At 40.0% G+C, this 15,571-nt stretch overlaps 1 protein-coding gene and 1 pseudogene across 2 annotated transcripts in view; one reads left to right on the forward strand and one right to left on the reverse strand.

Annotated features, from left to right (window-relative positions):
• LOC133093704 (inhibitor of carbonic anhydrase) overlaps positions 1 to 15,571 on the reverse strand; it is a 55,509-nt gene that overhangs the window by 30,351 nt on the left and 9,587 nt on the right. For both annotated transcript variants that reach the window (XM_061193675.1, XM_061193673.1), the window contains exon 3: positions 1,396 to 1,568. In XM_061193675.1, the coding sequence (XP_061049658.1) occupies positions 1,396 to 1,479 (84 nt within the window). In that variant the 5' untranslated portion in view covers positions 1,480 to 1,568. The remainder of the gene's footprint in view (positions 1 to 1,395; positions 1,569 to 15,571) is intronic.
• Positions 4,696 to 5,105, forward strand: LOC133093703 (small ribosomal subunit protein eS21-like; annotated as a pseudogene).

Here is a 15,571-nt window from a genome sequence, read left to right on the forward strand (position 1 = left end):
TTTTTTTTCTTTGTCAGAGATTTAAAATTTTTACATTTCCAAATTTGTCTACTTTTGTGGTTTATCTTTTTGTACCTATCTACATTAGTCAAATTGAGTCAAGCTGGGAGTTTATTTTGGTAAATGGATTAAAAATCTCTCTTGATTTTATTTCTAAACGGCTATCTAGTTGTCCAACTAAAGACTCCTTTCTCAGACATTTGTTTGTAAAGTATGCCTTATCATACAATATCTAAATCTATGTGTATGTAACCATTAAGCCTAGAACCATACTGCCCTAGTGTTGGACATTCATCATAGTTTGCATCTACATCATATCATGTAGATAATTAGATAGATGGATGTATGTATAGAAAGCTCGGAATATGTCTGAATTTTGTTCTCTTCCAGATCTTCTACATCTGTCTGAGGACCCTGTTCTTTGTAATACTGTTATTAAATATGTTATAGTTTCAGGCAGGCCTCAGCTACTCCCCAGCTCATTTTATTTTTCATAATACTATTTTATATTCTCACCCATACTTCTTCTTAAGAATTGTAAACTTATTTTACTGACTTTTTAAATTTTATAATATAATTTTGATAACAATTATATTAAATTTATGAATTAACTTTGGGAAACTGTGCAAATATATGAAGTTTAGTCTTCCTGTCTGGGAATATGGTATATGTTTTAATTTATTAATAAGTACTGTTCATTTGTCTCAGACTTTTGTATTACATTTATAATAATCTTGCAGATCTCTCATATGATTTTTTCCCTGCAACATTTTTCTGTATATCATTTTAAATGTAAATGAGATCACAATTTGGGGTTATTTTTCCCCAACTAGTGACTGTTGATATATGAAAATGACATTAATTGTGATATATTTATCTTTTACCAAACTAATGTTTTCATTAATAGTTACGGTAACATTTCTCTTGATTCCATTGTACTTTCTAGGCATGCAAGCATCTGAAAATATTGATATTTTGTTTGTTTCTATCTCATATGTATTTTATATCATTGCATTACTAGGAAATTCCAAAAACAATATTAAGTAATAATAGTGATACTAGAGCTTCTTGTTTATTTCTGAGTCTTTATAGATTTCTCTTTCAGTGCAATTCTGGCTTTGCTTTACCATGGCCATTTTCACTGAATCCTTCTCTATCAGTTGTTTAATTATTATTATTGTTGTTTTCACTATTAATGAATGTTGAGCACCTATATTTTCATCTACACATAGTCTCTGTACTTTCAAGTCCTTAGCTTATTTCTTTCTCCTTTAAAGCATGGTCTAGTTCCTTGGGGAAGAAAGTTGTTCTGAAGCAATAAACTAATAACAAGTACAGAAAAAGAAGGAGAAAGTATGGATTTTCTTCCACTCTTCTTAGGCAGCAGTGACTTACCACAATGGCCTTGATGCACTCAAGGTAAGAGGTTCTCTTCACACAGGTGACATGAGGACCATCCACTGAAAGGACATTATTCATGTTGTCATGGAAGCTGTAGCACTTATTGGCCTCATGGTTTGAGACAGTACACCATCTCACAGTTTTTTCAGGGACAGCCAGACACAGCCCTACAGGAGACAGGCCAGGGGTGTAAGGGACCCACAGCACTCACCTTTCTCTGCTGTAAGAAGAGGTTAAAGGCAAGGTCAAGGGTTGGCTGAGAGGGGTAGACACAAATTGGACTGGCTGCCTGGCTCACATAAATTCTCAGGTCCCATTTCTCTGGTTGTGCCTTTTCCCTTGGAGAAAAAAGCCAAAGCATCCCGCAAAAGTTAAATACAGAATTATCATATGACCCAGAAATTCCACTCATAAGTATATACCCAAAACAATTGAAAACAGGTACTCAAATACATATATACAAATATTCAGAGTAGCACTTTTCACAATGGTCAAAAAAGGTGGAGACAACCCAAATGTACAGCAGTGAATGAACTGATAAGCAAAATATAGTACATCCACAAAATGGAATATAATCTACCGTAAAAAGAATAAAGTACTGCTACATGCTACAGCATTGATAAAGCTCAAAAATAATACGTTAAATGAAAGAAGCCAGACACAAGAGGCCACACATTATATGATTCCATTTATATGAAATATCTAGAATAAGTAAATCTATAGAGACAGAAAGCAAATGGTGGTGGTCAGGGCCTGGGGAAGAGGAGGATGGGTACAGGATGTTCTCTTGGGGTGTTGGAACTATGGTGGAACTAGATAGAGGTGGTAGTTGCACCACCCTGTGAACATACTAAATACCACTGAACTGTATACTTTTAAATGATTAATTTCATGTTAGTGAATTTCACCTCAAAAAAGAAAATAGTCTTATGGGAAGGAAGCTTTGGGCCTAATGATTTAGTCTTTGTCTTGGCATTAGATACTCTAACCTTACATGGTAGTAACTGCTGGGGCATTAATGTCAGTGTCTGTTCATTTCACTGGCACTTTAAGCTGTAGTAATTAGTGTTAACAATAATGCAAAGGCAAAATGCTGTTTACAAATCTGTGGTATTTGAGCAAAATGTCATCTTAGATGAAATCTAGCAGATGAAAGTAACAGCAGTCACAGCTATGAGTTTTTGAGGAGGCCCTGTGTGTCAGGCAGTGGGCCAGGCACACGACCCTCCTCGAATGCCCACAATTGTCCTGCCAGTTAAATACTGGTGTTCCCATTTTGTAGATGAGTTTAAACAAGCAAACAAAAAGAACTGTCAGAGACATCAAATAACTTGAGATGAAGCTAATACTTGAAACACCCAGGTCTGTTTGACTCCAAAGCCTGTATTGCCTTTTAACTGTCTGCAAGTAGGAAATATCAAAATAAATGGGACAGGAGATGTCAAATTTCCTTAGAGAGAATCCCAAACCAAAGACAGCATAGCCTTTGGACATGGAGCTGTCAGGACATGTGCCCTTGTGCAGAATAGAAGTGTGTGGAGTAATAGCTCATATTGCATTTTGAGCCTTTCAGAGCATGTTTACTCTGCTTGCCAATACAGATTCTTAAAACATTTCTGCTCTTGGAAATGACTGGTAGCTGTAGAGACAATACAACTCTATAAATGAAAATAGCTTTGTAAGCAGGTTAAGTTACACAAAGAGCTACTGTATACAACTGCAGTTTTTTTTTCTTTTTCAAAAGTTTGCACTTACTGAGAAAGCCTTTTTGAAAGTCTATTTTCAGTCACTTGTGCTTATGGTCAAATGATTAAAACTGTAGCTTTTGAACTTCCGATGTTTTAAAATTATTTATTTATTTATTTATTTATTTATTTATTTATTTATTTATTATTGAATGAAAGATTCTTTAAATTCTACCGTGCTTTACAATTTCCAAAAGTTTCACCCAGATAATTTCATATAATCCTGTAATAACCTTTTTTTTCCTCTCCTACCTCTATATTGCCCCTCATCCCTTCCCTCTCCCCAGTGGTAATCACTAGTTCATTCAGTGTGAGTATAAAATAGGGTGAATGATATTTGCATCGTTAGGGGAAAAGCTAAAGTCTTGACAAAAACATGGTACTGAAACAGGGAACTAAACAAAGGCAAAACAAATAAAACACAAAACGAACAAACAAAAAATCAAACCAGGATGGACTTCTGTTTCCACCTATGAGAAATAACTGATATAGGACTTGCCCTAGCACTTTAAACAGGTGAGGAAAAAAAAAAAAAAAACCTGGGGAAAAACATATGAAAAAAGTGTTTTAAAACATTGGACAACAGGAAGTGCAGGACTGTGATCCCTGAGAGAAGGGAAACAAATAAAGTAAGCCCTGTAATCACACTAGCTTTCTTCCTGGACAAAATGTCCAGATAGCAGGGCAGAGAAGAGAAAACAAACAGCCCGATGGTCATCCCAAGTTGAGGAGAAAGAGATCATAGTTTGGTAAGGTGGAGGCAATTAGAATGTGCAGCACAGGGTACCAAAGAGCAGGGAATGCAAAAAGAGAGGAGAAAGAGAAGAGAGATTGAAATCCAGAATTGTCACACCTTGGAGATTCTGGCTAAATATCAATTTGAGCATTGTGGAGGCCAGGCAAGGACAACTGCTAGGGAAAGAAAATTTAATGGGGAGCTTAAACCAAACATTTCTCAGAACTCAAATGGGGTTAGGAATCATTTGGGTTCCCACCATTCAGAGTGGAGAAAATCTTATTGAATAAATAGTGCATTTATGAAAGATTCCATAAGTAAGCTAAACTAGATCTAGAAAGAAGGGTATTCTAGACACTGCCTAAACACCTTGAAAAATAGTCTTGAGAAGGTTAAGCTGATCTGAAGACATTATGAATGCCTGCCAGAAAAAACGGTTGACACTCCTTACATTAAAAAAAAAACAAAACCCAAAAACCAAAATACAGTACTCAGCAAGGTAAAATTCACAGTGTCCAGCAACCAATAAAATTAATACACAAGTGAAGGTGCAGGAAAATGTAACCCATAACCAGGAGGAAAATCTTTCAATAGAGTCAGAACCAGAAATGAAAGAGATGAGGAAATTAACAGAAAATAGCTTTAAAACAGAAAATAGCTTTAAAACAGAAAATAGCTTTAAAACAGCTACTTTAAATGTTATAAGTATGCTCAGAGAGTTAAAGAAAAACATGAACATCAGCGCTGTCGGGGGATGCGGTGCTTCCTTTCTGCTCCCATGCTTGTCATGGTGCCACCAGACACACCCTCAACATGCAAAATGATGCCAGAGAGTTCGTGGACCTGTATTTGCCGCAGAAATACTCTGCCAGCAACTGCATCATCGGCGCCAAAGACCACGCGTCAGTCCAGGTGAACTTGGCTGAGGTCAACAAAGTAAGGACAACTGCTAGGGAAAGAAAATTTAATGGGGAGCTTAAACCAAACATTTCTCAGAACTCAGATGGGGTTAGGAATCATTTGGGTTCCCACCATTCAGAGTGGAGAAAATCTTATTGAATAAATAGTGCATTTATGAAAGATTCCATAAGTAAGCTTATGGAAGGTTCAACACCCAGTTCAAAACCTAGGCTATCTGCAGGGCCATTCACAGGATGGGAAAGTCAGATGACTCCATTCTCCAACTGGCCAAGGCCCATGGCATCCTCTCAAAGAACTTCTGACTGGAGAGGATCATGGATGTGGAATATTTGTCATAAATAAATAGTGAACCCTCCCCCCAAGAAAAGAAAAACATGAGCATAGTGAGGATACAAATATAAGATGTAAGGAGCCAAAAAGAATTGCTAGAGATGAAAAATAGAATATCTGAAATGAAAATTCCAGTGGATGAGATTAACAGCTGATTAGATACTGCGGAAGAAAAAAGATGATCTAGAAGACATTATTACAAACTATCCAAAATGAAGCAGAGAGAAAGAAAGATAGAAAAACAAATGATCAGAGCCTCAGTGACTTGTCATACAGTATCAAGTGATCTAACATATGTGTAACTGGAGTCCAGGATAAAAAAGGGGGGAAGGGGCAAGAAAAAATATGTGAAGAAATATTTGGCCAGAATTTTTCCTAATATTATGAAAACTACAAACTCACAGTTCTAAAGCAACCAGAGAAAAGAGACAAAATTAGGTACAGAGGAGCAAAGACAATAAATGTCTCAGACTTTTTGTCAGAAACCACACAATTCATAGACAATGGAATATCCTTAAAGTGCTAAAAGGAAAATAACTTGCTAACCTAGAAATCTAAAACCAATGAAAATAACTTTCAGAACTGAAGGCAAAAATAAACTTTTCCAGACAAACAAATGTTGAGAATTTGGGTACAGCAAACTTGCACTACAATGAATGTTAAAGGAAGTTCCAGACCCAAGTGGTTACACTGATGAATTCTATCAAACACTTAACAGAAATAACACCAATGTGGCAAAAACTATCTTATAAAGTAGAGGAGAAAGTAATACTCCTAACTCATTTTCTAAGGCCAGCATTAACCTGATACCAAATCCAAACAAAGACATTATAAGTAAAGAAAACTACAACCAAATATCCCCCATGAACATAGACACAAAAGTCATTTACAAAATATTAACAAATCAAATCCAGCCAAAAAAAAATTCTTGAGTACATGAACACACACACACACACACACACACACACACACACGCAGGTTTATCCCTTGCCCAGGAATGTGAAGTTGAATTAATGTGCAAAAACTAATCAATATAGTTCACCATATTACAGAATAAAACAGAAAAATTCATACAATTATCTCAATAGAACAGAAAAGGCACTTGCCAATTCAAAATTCCAAACAAAGTAAGAATAGAAAGGAATGTCCTCAACCTGATAAAGAACATCTACAAAAAACCCCACAGTTAATATTATACCTAATGGTGAAAGACTGAATGCTTTCCCCTTCAGGTCAGAAACAAGGCAAAGATAGACATTCTCATCACTTCTGTTTAACACTGTATTAGAGGTCTTAACCATTTTAACAAAGCTCAAAAGAGAAACAAAAGGCACACAGATTGGAAAAGAAGATAGAAAATTGTCTATATTCACAGATAACATGTTTCTCTACACAGAAAATTTTAAGGAATAAATGAGTTTAGAAAGGTCTTAGGATCTGAGGTCAAAGCGCTAAAATCAGTTGAATCTCTACAATGCTAAAAAGAAAAAACTGTAAAATGAAACTTTAAAAATACTATTAACAATGGCTTTCAAAAATATGAAATATCGGAACTTCCCTGGTGGTCCAGTGGTAAAGAACCCACCTTCCAATGCAGGGGACACAGGTTCCATTCCTGGTGGGGGAACTAAGATCCCACATGCTGCGGGGCAACTAAGCCCTTGCGCCACAACTACTGAGCTCACATGCCTCAACGAGAGAGCCCACCTGCCGCCAACTACAGAGCCCACGCGCCCTGGAGCCCGCGCACCACAACTAGAGAGAGAAAAACCTGCATGCCACAAGTAGAGAGAAGCCTGCGCACCACAACAAAGAGCCCGCGCCGCAACGAAAGATCCCACATGCCTCAATGAAGACCCAGCGTTCCACAGCTAAGACCTGATGCAGCCAAGAAAAATGAAAGAAAAAAAATCTAAAAAAAATATATATATGAAATATCTAGGGATAAATTTAACAAATTATGAACAAGAGCTGTACATGAAAACTACAAAATATTTCCAAGATAAATGAAAGAAGACCTAAATAAATAGATATAGAATGTTCATGGATTAGAAAACTCAATATTGTTAAGATGCCAAGTCTCAAAATAATCTATAAATTAAATGCTATCTCAATAATAATCCAAGCCTAAACTTGTTTTTTATAGAATTTGATAACCTGATTCAAAATTGTGTTTGGATATGCAAAAGATCTAAATGGCCAAACCAACACTGAAGTAGTACAATAGAGTTGGAGGATTTATATTACCTGATTTCAAGACTTATTATAAAGCTACAGTAATCAAGACAGTGTGATATTGGCACAAGGAGAGATATAAAGCTTAATGTAACAGAACAGAGAGTCCAGAAATTGACCCATATATATAGGGTCAGTAGATTTTCAACAAAGCTGCCGAGGTAATTCAGTGAAGAAAGGATATTCTTTTCAAAAACAAGTCCTGGAATAACTGGATATCCATATGAGAAAAGTGAATCTCAACTCTTACTTTATACCATACACAAAAATTAACTAAGAATGTATCATAGACCAAAACATAAAAGCTGAAGCTATAAAACTTCTAAAATAAAACAAAGAGGAAACTATTGCAACTTTGGGGGTAGCCAATTATATCATTATTTTTAGAGAGGACACAAAACATAATAACAAAAAATAAAAATTAGGTAAGTGAACCTGATCAAAATGTAAAACATCTGCTCTTCAGAAGGTATCATTTAGAAAATGGAGGGCTTCTCTGGTGGCACAGTGGTTAAGAATCCACCTGCCAATGCAGGGGACACGGGTTCGAGCCCTGGTCCAGGAAGATCCCACATGCCGCGGAGTAACTAAGCCCATGCGCCACAACTACTGAGCCTGTGAGACTAGAGCCTGTGCTCTGAAACACGAGAAGCCACTGCAATGAGAAGCCCGCGCACGGCAACAAAGAGTAGCCCCCGCTCACCATAACTAGAGAAAGCCCGTGTGCAGCAACAAAGACCCAGTGCAGCCAAAAATAAAATAAATTATTTATTGGTGGTGTGATGAATTGGGAGATTGGGATTGACATAAATACACTAATATGTATAAAATGGATAACTAATAAGAACCTGCTGTATAAAAAAATAAAAATCAAAAATTCAAAAAAAATTAATTAATTAAAAAAAAAAAAAGAAAATGGAAAGCTAAGCCACAACATTATTACTCATCAGAGAAATGCAATTTAAAACCGTTGTGAGGTACTACACACACCCATCAGAATGGTTAAATGTGAAAATATTGACAACACCAAGTGTTAGCGGGATGTGGAGCAACTGAAATTATCATATTGTGGGTGGGAATGGAAAATGGTACAACTACTCAAAAATGTTTGACATTTTCTTAACAAGTTAAACATAACTTATCATTATGACCCAGCAATGCTACTCCTAGATATTTACCCAAAACAAATGAAAATATATGTCCACCCAAAGACTTGTACACTAACATTCATAGCAGCTTTAGTCATAATATCCCAAACTGGAGACAACCTAAACATCCACTAACAAATGAATGGAAAACAAACTGTGATAAAGTCATACCATGGAATACTACTCAGCAATAAAAAGGAATGAACTTTGATACATACAACAATGTGGATGAATCTCTAAACAATTGTGCTGAATGAAACAAGCCAGACACAAAAGACCACGTAGTGCATGATTCCATTTATATGAAATCCTAGAAAAGGAAAAACTTATCTAAAGTGGGAAAAAATGGGAATGACTGGGAAGGGGTAGGGGACAATTTGGGAGTGATGGAAATGTTCTATATTTTGATTGTGGTGGTAGTTATGGGGGTAGGCATATTTGTTGAAATTCATTGAACTGTATGTATACTTGTAGGAGAGCATTTTATTAAATGTAAGTTATGTTTCAATAAAAATGATTTTAAAAAGAAAGAGTGTGTGCAAGCAAGCTAAGGGTCAATGGAGTCAAGTAACCTAAACTAGGCCAGCCATCAATAACAATCCATCCAACCATGTGACAATTTCAAGAAGGGGCAATCAGAGCCCACCGTGAATATTTCAGTCTGCTCCTAGAAGGGAAAAGCTGCTGGTGGCCACATGCTCGCTGCATGGAGAAATCTCTTCCCCAGAAGAGCAAAAGGTAGAGAAAGGAGGTGGCAGCCAAGGTGGAGGTACAGGCTGTACTGAGCCCCTGGTTCTTGGCTCTTGCAAGGCCTACTAATCACCACTCCCGCTCCTCTGACACTTTTAGTTTAAGCTAGTTTGGTTACATTCCTGTCATCTGCCACCAGAAGGGTTTTTATAGGAAAAGAACACTGAGCTTTGAGGAAAGCATGTCCTCGATTCCAGCCTTGTCCAGTGGCCAAGAGAGAAGGAATGTTGGGATGGAGTGGGCGGAGGGCCAGGGAGAGGCAGCTCTTGCCTCTGTTTAGTAAACACAGAGCCGACTGGGAAAGTGAACTTCTGGTCAGTGCCTGACACTGCCAAGAGAGGGGATGGAGGAAGAACAAACAACAGAAGCCCTGTTCGGGAAGAATACGGGAGAGGCCAGGGGGCTGCACTCTGGATTTTCTGCAGCCATAGTTGGACCACAGCTGTAGCGACACTGCCAGCCTTCCCCAGCCCCAGCAGAGCTCCCCGTGTGGCCCTAGGTGGCAGCACTGGGCCAAGGATGGCCACCCCCCATCCCTGAAAGCACTCCTTGCCTTTCCTGCCTTCTTCTGCTCAACCCAGGTTACCCCTCCCCCCATGGTAGATACCCTACCCCAGAAGTGATTTAAGACAGCCTGAGACCTGACAGAATCAGGGCTGGACAGAACCCAGTTGTCCCGCCAGGGAATGGTCTCCATCTTCATGAGCTCAGTGACTTTGCACCATTACCTTCCTTACAGTTACCCAGCCAAGAGCCCTGACAGCCCCCCAACACAGGAAGGGGCCCCTATATTTACGTGCAGGATTTTTTTCCAGTGATAACTCACCTGTGCCTAGAGCTCTGCCCTTAGGTACATGACTTCATGTCACTTTCACAGCAACTGTGTGTTTGCTGTGAAAAAGTAATTTCTACTGAACTGAGGAGGAAATTAGCTCAGAGAGGAAGGCAAGGGACCACCCAGTCACATGGCACCGAGTGGCAGGTGGATTCCATTCTAGTGTGATTGTTTCTCCCCTATATTTCTCCACCTCCTTAGTGTGTAGTAGGGATGGGAGGCATTGTACAGTTCAGAGCAGGAAAGATCCTTCTGGTTAGATACCTGACATGACAAGCTTACCTGATGTGCCCCTCCCCCTCTTAATAATAGTCCTTGAGCCCTCGGAAAAAAATCCCTTCTCTCCTCTGACCCTGTTTCCTTCACTGTAAACTGGACGAACAGCCTCCAGGCCAGGGGTCATGAACTTTTTCTGTACTGGGCTAGCTAGGCAATTACTAGTTTTGTGGGCCATACAGTCTCCGTGGCAACTACTAACTCTGCCCTTAAAGCCTGAAAGCAGCCGTGGACAATACTTACCTGAATGAGCATGATCGTGTTGCAATGAAGTTTTATTTATGGACGCTGACATTTGAATTTCATATAATTCTCATGTGTCAAATTATTTTTCTTTTTATTTTCTTTCACACATGTAAAAATGTAAAACCCATTCTTAGCTCGTTCGGCTGTGTATCAGGCAGCTGGCGGGATTTGGTCGGCTGGTCATAGTTGGCGAACTCCTGCCCTAGCCTGCAGGGTTTCTGCAAGGGCGAAAGTTGGTCAGGTGCACTGATGCACCACCGGCGGTGGAAGGCACTTTGGGGCCAGCCAGGTGCTGGGCTGCTTCGAAGCCGCCTAGACGAGGCAGTGCAGTGTCCCGCCGTGGCTGACCCTCGGCTGGCACCCGGTCCCATCCTAAACGGCCGGCCCCCACCCGGCTCCCAGTGCGCACTCACCCAGGGCCCCCGCGCACAGCACGGCGCAGACCGCGAGCCTCATTCTCCTCGGCGGCGCGCGACTCCTACCCGGCTCCCGGCTCCCGGGGCCTCGGCCAACTGTACCTGCCCGCGAGGGGGCGGATCCGCCTGCTCCGAAGGGTTCGCCCTTCCGGCCCATCGCCCTCGCCACACCCCCACCCCTCGCCCACACAGCTCGCAGGGGCTCGCCGCGGCTGCACCTCTGCCCAGCGCCCGGAGCTGCGAGGCTGGATCTCTGCTCGCGGGCTAGGAGTCCGCACCCCGGAGGTACGAGCCGCAGCAACCCCGGAGCCTGCTGGAGAGAGAAGCCGAGGCCCAAGATGAGAGTGACCGCCTGGGCCCCAGGTTAGTTACTAGAATGCGGGTTCCTTGACCCCTGGACCTTCATCTAGACAAGCAACTCTTCGATGTCTCCAACACAGACTCTTCGGGACTGAGGGGCGGTCCACGAGGTGAACACTGTGGACCCTTCCCCCAGGAGAGCACGTGCACACGCATACACAACGTTTTGAACGCAATTTTCAGGTATCCTCAGACTCTTCCTCCAAAAGCGTCTCCGTTGCCCACTCCGGGTCTCTCCCGGAAGCTCTCCCACCCCCAATCCCCCTGACACGGTCTCCTGCAACCCTCGGCTGAAGGCTGAGGTCAGGAGAAGCGCTGAACCCTGGGAGGGCTGCTTCTACTCACCAGTGGAGCCCGCAGCCCCATCCTCCTAAAATCTATGACCTCTGCCTGGGGGAAGTCTTCCGAATTTAGATTTTTCAAAATTTTTCTTGAAGTGTAATAAACATACATAAAACTTAACATATCCTAAGTATACAACTTGAACAATTATCACCAAGTGAGCACACCCATGTAACCAGCACCCACATCAAGAAACAAAACGTTAACAGAGCGGGGGATGTCTCTCCTCCAATTACTTCCCATCTCCCCACAAAGATATCCATTATCTTGACTTCTGGCAACACAGACTAATTCTGCTGATTGTTTAACTTTACAGAGATGGAATCATACAATATGTACAATGTTGCATCTGACTTCTTTCTGGTTACGTTTGTAAGATTCATCTATGTTGCTGTGTATAGTTTGCCCGTCAGGCGATCTTGGTGTTGCATATGACCCCATATTGTATATGCAGGACTTGCTATTTATCCTGCCTGTTGATGATAGTGGTTTCTAGTGGGCTCTTACAGTGAGTGCTGCTGTGAACATTCTAGTACATGTCTTTTCCTGCACATAGGTATACATTTCTGCAGGATATTTTCCTGGGAGAGTAACTGCTCGGTAATAAAGTAGGCATATGTTCAACTCATAGATACTGCCAAACACTTTTCCCAAGTGGCTGAACCAATTTCCACTCCCACATTAAGAGTACAAGAGTTTGGCTGTTCCACATTTTTGCTGTTTTGCTGGGAGTGTTGGTGGTTTTGCACCATAATTTTGAGTTTTTCTGATGACTAATGACGTTGAGTATCTTTATATGCTTATTAGTTATTTAAATGCCCTCTTGTTCAAGTCTTTTGCCCTGAATACATTTTAAGTAGACTTTCTCTCAAATTAAGTATTAGGACTGGCAATATAGTAATTCAAACTACAAACCAAGACTCATCTAATAAAGCATCCTCAAAATTGAGTCTTAAGACTGTAAGAATGTATTATGATTGAATTTAAACAGTTTATTATTTTAGCCCACCATAACTCTTTATTCTGCCCCCCTCTTCTTGTGCGCAAAGGGTGAATCTTTGCTAAGGAAATGTTGTTTGTTTCAGCTCCTACCAAAATTATGAAAAGTTCTTCCCTCTGTCAGAGATTAACCCTGCCTTCCACTGAGGCCAGAGATAGTCCTGAGGGAGTAGGAAGAGGTTGTAAATCACAGAATTCACAAGGTCAAAGGCATGAGACTATTATACACAAACTTGGGCTCTCCTCCCCTTCTCTTATACACACACACACACACACACACACTCACACATATACCTCAAAGTAAACAATGTATCCTCTTCCTTCAATATCTTACAGACATCACCATCATTGGACAACCAATGGGAGATTGTCCCCATTCTCTCCCCCTTCACACCACCTCTAGCCAGCTAAGTTGAGTTTTCAATTCAATAAATGTATTGTCTCTATGTGCCAGATAACTAGGGACAGGATAGGGTGAGGAGGGGACCTCTCACATCTGGTCAGCTTTCGAGGTGACCGTCTGGGCTTTGGAGTAAGACCAGCTGGAGGGCACAGAGAAAGGCTTAGAAGCCTCGGTCACACAAGGTCCGTGCTGTGCAGAGAGGCTGTCGGGGTCCCTGAGACCACATCCTATGTGCTCATGAGCTGGAAATAGCCAGCATATTTCTGGTCAGAGATTAAAGCAACCTCTAGACCAGCAATCTGCTGAACACCATCTCAAAGGAAAGGATGAACATGTCCCCTCCTTGGTGAGACACTCATCAGGGGGTTCTTGGCATGGGGTTTGTCCCAGAGACTGCTATGGGGTAAACCCTTACTCTGGGCCTGCTGTGATGGTGACACAAAGTCCTGAAGGCCACCTGCTGCCCCCCCATGCCAAAGATACTAGAAGCCAGAGATTCCAAGTTGGGACTCTCAGCTACTTCTGTGTCTCCTTCCACTCAAGGAATCCTTTGACCTTTAGAATTTTTGAAAAGGAGAATAGCAGTCCCTTCCTCTTTTTAATCTAGAGAAAAAGGGATTTATATCTTTTTAATGTGAACATTTTATTGAACTTATACATACATATAGAAAGTGTACACATCATGTGTACAGCCTATGGATTAACACAGCATGAACACACCCATGTAACCAGCACTCAGATAAAGAGAATATTACCAGCTCCCTAGAAGCCCCCTCATCCACCTTAAAGTCACCAGTGATCAAAAGTAACCATTATTCTGATTTCAAACACCACAGATGTTTCACCTGTTTTTGTATTTCACACAAATGGAATCATAAAGTAAGCACTGTTTTCTGTCCTGCTTCTTTGTCCAAATGTAATATTCACGACAGTCAACCGTGCTGTTTCATATACTGTAATTTGTTCATTCTCATTGCTTTGTGGTATTCCAATAGTGAATATATCAATGACTATTGATGGACATTTGGGGTATTTTGTTTTTCAATTTGAGGCTATTATGAAGTAATACTGCTGTGAAAATTTTTGTACGTGTCTGTTGGTGAGCATGTGTCTGCATTTCTGTTGATTATACACACAAGGGCACAATTGCTGAATCACAGTATATGCCTATGTTCAGCTTTAATAAGTGCTGCCACACTGTTTTTAAAGTAGTTGTACACTTCCCACTCTCCTCCCACTCCCACCAGTGTATGAAAGTTCCAGTTGCCTCACGTCCTTGTCAACCCTTGGTTTGGGCTGACTTTTTAATTTTAGCTCTCCTGGAGCATATGATGAAGTTCACTGTAGTTTTAATATTAATTTCCCTGATGACTAATAAAGTTGAACACTTTTTCACATGTTTATTGGTGATTCAGATATCTTCTTTTGTGATATACCTATTTTTTATTGGATTATTTGCACATTTTTTGTGTTGTAGGAGTTCTTTATTTATTCTAGATATGAGAACTGTGTTGGACATATGTATTTCAAATATCTTCTTCCATTTTATGGGTTTTCTTTCATTCTCTTGATGGCGTCTTTTAATAAACAGAAGTTTTATGTATTTCTGAGTCCTATTTCAACATTTTCCTTTATGTTTAGCACTTTTTGTAAACTGTTTAAGAAATCTTTGCCTGTCCCAAGTTCATGAAAATATTCTCTTATGTTTCCTTCTAGAAGCTTTATAGTTTTACCCCTCACATTTAGATCTAGAATCCACCTGGAATTGATTTTTTTTAAAAAACACAGACATTTATTTTCCATTCATGTGAAAGAGAAATTAGGTTAAAAGAAGTGGATGACTTTTCTTAACATGACATTTTTTTGCCCCAAATAGTCACTCAGTAGGTCTCCTGGAATTTAACAAATGATGTATAGACACTCTAATTTGTGCTATATAACTACAGTTATAAACTGAATAACTTAGTGAGCTAGCATGATGTCATAGAAGACAAGGCTAAGGCACATGGCCTAGATCTTTTTGGAATGGATATTTGTGAATGGTATGGGATAGAAGCCTGTATTCATTTCTCCTTCCATATGTGTGCCCAGTTGACCCAGCACCATTTACTTGAAAGATAATTCTTTTTTTACTGCACTTTAGTATAAACTTTGTCAAAAATCAGGTAACTGTCTATGTGTTTCTAGACTCTCCACTCTGTTCCACTAAGCTATATATCAATCCTTCCACTTATATCTGTCTCAGTCTCTGTAGCTTTATAATAAGTCTTGATATCTCAGTGAAGACACCCATGTCTAGAGTTTTATTAGTGGAAAGGTTTTCAATTCCAGATTAAATTTCTTTAATAGCTAAAGAAATGTTCAGATTTTCTGATTCTTCAAGTCTCGGTATTGCTAAGTTTTTCAAGAAATTTACCCATTTCATCTA

The sequence above is a fragment of the Eubalaena glacialis genome, chromosome 6 (genome assembly GCF_028564815.1).
Source record: "Eubalaena glacialis isolate mEubGla1 chromosome 6, mEubGla1.1.hap2.+ XY, whole genome shotgun sequence".
Lineage (NCBI taxonomy): Eukaryota > Metazoa > Chordata > Mammalia > Artiodactyla > Balaenidae > Eubalaena > Eubalaena glacialis.